The sequence below is a fragment of the Sclerotinia sclerotiorum genome, genomic scaffold (assembly GCF_000146945.2).
Source record: "Sclerotinia sclerotiorum 1980 UF-70 scaffold_10 genomic scaffold, whole genome shotgun sequence".
NCBI lineage: Eukaryota > Fungi > Ascomycota > Leotiomycetes > Helotiales > Sclerotiniaceae > Sclerotinia > Sclerotinia sclerotiorum.
In genome coordinates, this window is record NW_001820826.1 from 294560 (window position 1) to 300559 (window position 6000).

Consider the following 6000-nt stretch of genomic DNA (forward strand, 5'->3'; position numbering starts at 1 on the left):
AGGAACAGTTGACTGGGAGTAGATGAATCTCTTTTGTTCCGTTTTTTGTTTGTCTCTTTTTTTTTGCGATAAGCCGCAATAACCTTTCAGCTATTCATTCATTGCTCCATTGATACTTTTCTGGGGCGGGCGGGGGGAATGGAATATTGTGTACTGGTGCTACCAAATTTTGAAACGGGAACCTTTTTTGAATGTAAGGCTATAGTTTATTGTGTGGGATGTGATGGGGGATATCTTCTTATTAATGATTAATTGATGAACATAATAACCGTAACCTACTTCTACTTGGAGGCTCTGTCATCTACCAAATCGCATTCATCATAATACGCACCCCATAGCTTTCGGAGCATCAAGCCCGACAGCTACCTAGTAAATCATCACAACATCTTAGAATTCGAGTCATCAGACTGTCGCACAACCTACGTATAACGTTGCCACTACTCATATCTGTGTACACTTACCTACCTACCTACCTACCTATCTACATCATCATCAAGAAAGGTCGCGCAGATATAGATCAAAAGTCTTCTAACCAACAACCCCAGAGAAAGTTAAAACTTCCACTAAGATCCATCTCTCGCCTCGCCTCACAACAAGACAAAGTTCCATTGTCCATTCGACCTGTCTATCTCATTTAGCCTCATATTTTTATTTATCCCTGTTCTGTTTCTTTGCCCTGCATTTCCAAGACTACCAAGGCCGGACTAGTGCGCAGAGTGTTTGACTGATAGGCTTCCAGAAGTCTTATCGCGGCGGATTTACATGCTTCAGCACTCCATTCGGATTTCGGAGCTCCAGTTTGGATTTGATATTGAGGTCATTGCTCAACAAACTCAACTTCGAGAATTGAGTAGAATCGTCAATTTGGCTGTACATTAGCAACATAATAACTACCACCTTACCCCTCATCCCACATAATTATACTTTTCGATTGCTGTCTAGAAGGAGGAGATTGGATTTCTTAGTTTCGATTTGATTAATACTACAATACCACTGCAGCAGCACTAAGACTACGACTGCGACTACGACTACTACTTCTACTTCCTCTTTCCTACTCTACTCTACTCGATACTTTACTACTTCCTCTCTTCTACCACCTCTGCCCCTATACCTTTCAAAGATTATCATAACTTCCCAGTTCTATTCTCTTTTGATTTCGAATTCTTACTCATCGAAATTTCATACCAACTCTTTTCAATACGACTCAGTTTACGTGACTCAGATCGACTCAGATTGTCAATCTTCCTGCTTTCCGCCCTCGCAGGTGGCCGAGAAAGCTCTCTTACTACAGAGTACTACTACAAGCGCTGTTATCAATTAGTGTGAGAAAAAGAGGAAAAGGTTAGCATGCACCTTCCAAAACCCTGGAAATACCGACATAGTTCCTTTTAGACTCTAAACTACTGAAAGTTAAAAAAATCTAATTGGATAAATTTAGGTCAATTTCCTTCGAAAATTGGAGCAGCTGGAGGAAAGTCTTCCCACTTAAATGCCTTCAGCCATTCATGCAGAGCCCCAGGACCATTTGGCGTGTACGCTATCCACCTTTTTCCATAAAATCCCACGAATTCTGTATCCACTAACGTCCCACTTGCAGCGGACTATCGACGTCAGTCCCAGCTCTCTCAGATCGCGAAAGCGGCGGTTTTTAACTATCGCACAATGAACCCACACAAATCTTCTTCTCAACCCCTCAGTACAATTCCTGGTAACCTCATCCTCGAACGCGATTTTGCAGTTTGCAAACCACAATCCGATAATTATCTCACACTTCCTCCACCTGCTATACCTGCAGTTTTAACTCGAAGTTTTCACGAAAAAGCCGGAATGTCTAGCGATGGAGTCACCGATGGAGTTGGTCACCCTCTCTCCGACACACCCCTCCCAAGTGGACCTTCAACTGCTCAAAGCAGTCCAAGAATGTGAGTCTATCTCTATTCCCATCAATCCCTTCGCGATCGATGGACAGCATCATGAAGAATGTACACGAAATTAGCTGGGCGCAAAAATCTCAACAAATTTTCTAGTTGAACCTCAACACTGACGATCGCAGTCTTCCACTACGACAGAATTCTGGCACCACCACTCCCCGAGTTCGAGCCCCTGCTACAACCCTCAACATTCCTGGCATGACCAGATCTCGCGTTTCTCCTGACGGGAAAATTGCACAACGAGATGTCGCTTCGAAATTGGTGGTTATTATGGTAGGATTGCCTGCTCGTGGAAAATCATATATTACAAAGAAAATACAGCGATATTTGTCATGGCAGCAACATGAGACTAGGATTTTCAATGTTGGCAATCGACGACGTGTTGCAGTTGGAAAACCACAGCGATCAAATGGTACACCACCGAAAGTTCAAGAATCAGCTCATCGTCCATCTGTTTCAAGCCAGTCAATTCGCACAGGCTCAATTGTCGGAAAAATAGATGCACCGACGCAAGCTGCCCACATGATTCTAAATGGTGTAGATCCAACTCAACAGGACCAGGAAACCAAAGGTCTTGACTTGAAGAAAATTTCTTCACCCGGCGAATTGCCTGATCCGGGAAGAATGGATCAATCTGCCAATTTCTTTGATCCTATGAATTCTAAGGCGGCCGCAATCAGAGAGCAGGTAGCAATGGACACCTTGGACGAGCTCTTAGATTTCCTCTTGCTAGGAAGCGGCGCTGTTGGTATCCTGGATGCTACAAACAGTACCATTGAACGTCGCAGACACCTTTTTAATCACGTTAAGGAGAGAGAGCCAAAACTCGGTATCCTCTTCATAGAGAGTGTTTGCGAGGATGAAAGTGTACGTATGTCATTTTGTTCTGAGGATCCAATTCACTAACCATCTTTCTAGCTGCTCGAGGCAAACATGCGCTTGAAGCTCCGAGGACCTGACTACAAAGATAAGGATCCAGAAGCCTCTTTGAGAGACTTCAAATTACGTGTCGCTGCTTATGAAAGTGCATACGTTCCTTTAGGGAAATACGAAGAAGATAATCATATGCAGTACATCAAAATGATAGATGTCGGACGAAAGGTTGTTCATTATCAACTCAAGGGTTTCTTAACAGGAGGCATAGCTTCGTATTAGTCGACATTCAACCTTTCCCCAAGACAAATTTGGATTACACGACATGGAAAATCCAACGATAAAGCGATTGGCAAACTTGGTGGTGATTCTGATCTCACCCCGGAAGGACAAAAATATGCTCAAGTTCTTCATAACTTCATCACAGACCGTCGAAGACGATGGCTTCTCGAGCAACAACAATCTGCCATTGAGAGTGCAAAATATCCCCCGGGAGGCGAAGCAGTCAGAACACCACCCTATCCAGACATCATGGGAGAATTGGATGAAAAGAACTTTTGTGTATGGACTTCAATGCTCAAGCGAAGTATCCAAACGGCAGAGCACTTTGAGCAGGATGAAGATTACGACGTGAAGAACTGGGAAATGTTGAATGAACTGAATGCGGGCGCTTTCGAAGGACTGACCTACAAGGAAATTGAATCACGCTTTCCCGACGAGTACGGGAAGCGAGCCAAGGATAAATTGCACTACATATACCCTGGAGTTGGAGGTGAAGGTTATTTGCAGGTTATCAGTCGACTTAGGGATATGGTCCGAGAGCTTGAACGTATTACAGACCATGTCCTTATCATTGGACACCGATCCGTTGCTCGAGTTTTGATGGCATATTTCATGGATCTCACCAGAGATGATATTGCCGATTTGGATGTACCTTTGGGGATGCTTTATGCCATCGAACCAAAACCCTACGGTATTGAGTTCCATGCATACAAATACAATGAACAAGGAGAGTGGTTTGATGAGCTGCCAGGCTATAAGCCAAGGAAAGAAACGGAGAAGGGCAATTAAAGATTCGATTGTCTATGTCACAGTGAGGAAAGTTAGAAGACGAGCAGAAATGTAAAATATGGGACTTCGGAGTTTATATCATCTGGGATGGGTTTGCATTACATTGCATAGCGAGGTCTAATTTACAAATTGGGGAGTTTTCAAGGGTTGATTTTGGGAATGATATGTAACAACAATTGGGAGATTGGGAACTGGTATCAGGGGGGGGAGAAATGGGGTGATGAATGTGTTTGGCTTGTGCACAAGAATGGGTTATACTTTTATAGTAAGATGGAATACAAGCAATGGAGGGATTGCTTGAGCGTGCACTTCAGAGGGAAATTCCCAGAAGAGGGCTTTGGTCTTGCATTTTAAAGGGAAGATTACAATAGATGGAAGATCAGAGAATACTTTTTGTACAGCGAGATGGAATTAGAGAATAGAAATATTTCACGAGCAAAACCGGACGAATAAAAATCAAGGGATTTTATGATCCACCGTTAGGATGATGAGGGTAGATGAATTTACTCTGTATTAATGAAATGGTAGTTACTAGATTTTGATAATGATAACACAGGTATGATCTCATCATTAGCACCGCTAAGACGATTTGAATAAAGTGGGTGGTCACTGGTGACCAAATCGAACAGCCTTGCAACAACCTCATGTTTATTTCATCGGGACCGCCTGGTGCGCTTCCCCGCGTGGGGTGCATCACCTTGAACTTTTGATGGATCCTTGCATGTTTGCACTGTAAAATATAAGTTTGTAAAATAAATTGTAACAGTCAAATATCTTGTACTACTAGTACCCACCTACTGCTTTGAGGATATTTGCATATTTGGATATCTATCTGTCTATCTGTCTGCACATTCATTTTGTTTGTTTGTTTGTTTGTTTGTTTTTTTTTTGGTTTTGGATTGGTTTCGTTTGAGGTGCTTTGCTACCTACCTACGTACGATTACGATTACGATTATTCTGGATACTACCTACCTACCTGCTGTAGGTATGCTTTTTGAGGGTCTGCGAGGAGGGTGACTACGTTCAATTCGTACGGTATGTGTATGTTTGTTGTGTTTTCTTCTGTGGTAGTATGCTTTTTTGGTTTGCGGATTTGGTAGCTCTTCTCGTGGAGAGGATTCATTCGTTTGCTCTTCCCTAGGTACCTATGAAGACTTCCCTTGACACCTATCTATCTCTTTTACCTCCTCTTGACTCTGGCCGCATCTAGCAGCGTTGGACAAAACTCATTTTCTTTGGTCTTTGTTTCGTTTTATTTTGTGCTTTGGGGTTTTTTGTTTGTTTGGGGTCGCGCGTACTTTTTCTGGTGCTGATTGATTGATTGATTTTACTGGATTGGACTGGACTGATTGGATTGGGTGTCTGTTACAGATAAAGATTTCTAGTCCTTTTCTTTGCGAACTGTTTCGAACCCGAGCAAGATCTTTTGGTTTCTCGTGTCATCGGTTGGATTCTGAGTCTGCGTCTGTATCTACGAGAAGTTTGTATCGGAAACTTTTTCTTGGGTTAGATACTTTTGTTGAGAGGGCACAGGTTCGTGTTGTGAGAGGGGTTAAAAAGAAGAAGAATAAGAAGAAGAAGAAGGATAAAAAGAGGAATCAAGAGAGGAATAAGAACAGTAATCAAAATAAGAACAAGAATAAGAGGTTGCTAGACGTTTTCAATCCTCTTAAGAAGAAACGAAAGAGGATTTTGAGAGAGGGGAAGTTTGGGCTTGGAAAGTTGGGATATTTAAGACGCTCGATACATTTGGGAAAGTCGAAAATGCCTCCAGCTACGAGGAAGAGAAAGCTTGCTGATCAGGGAGAAGGAGAGGTGAATGATAAGGGAGGGGCAGGCGCAGCGCAGAAATATTATGCGGTTAGGAAGGGGAAGAAAACGGGGGTGTTTACCAATTGGGATGATTGTAGGGAGCAGATTACCGGCTTTGCAGGGGCTATGTGTGAGTTTTCTCTTATCCTAAGAGGGAGGGAGAAGAGGTGGTTTTGGGAATATAATTTGATATTCTTATCTGGAACAGAAAGGTGCTAATGTTAGCTGTTCCCGCAGATAAATCCTTCTCGACAAAATCAGACGCAGAAGCATTTTGCAGCCGGGCAAGGAAACCCCGGCGAAACCCTTCTTC

General features: G+C 42.9%; 2 protein-coding genes across 2 annotated transcripts; both read left to right on the forward strand.

The window, feature by feature from the left end:
- Positions 1 to 1489: 1489 nt before the first annotated feature.
- On the forward strand, positions 1490 to 3875 carry SS1G_07634 (hypothetical protein; the record flags this gene model as incomplete). Its single annotated transcript, XM_001590960.1, has 5 exons — positions 1490 to 1532; positions 1598 to 1922; positions 2054 to 2798; positions 2850 to 3035; positions 3087 to 3875. 5 exons carry the CDS (start codon positions 1490 to 1492, stop codon positions 3873 to 3875), a joined length of 2088 nt encoding a protein of 695 aa, XP_001591010.1.
- A 1072-nt stretch (positions 3876 to 4947) lies between these two features.
- On the forward strand, positions 4948 to 5928 carry SS1G_07635 (predicted protein; the record flags this gene model as incomplete). The annotated part of the gene is made up of 3 exons (XM_001590961.1): positions 4948 to 4971; positions 5409 to 5854; positions 5925 to 5928. The coding sequence occupies 3 exons, from the start codon at positions 4948 to 4950 to the stop codon at positions 5926 to 5928; spliced, it is 474 nt and encodes a 157-aa protein (XP_001591011.1).
- Positions 5929 to 6000: the final 72 nt, after the last annotated feature.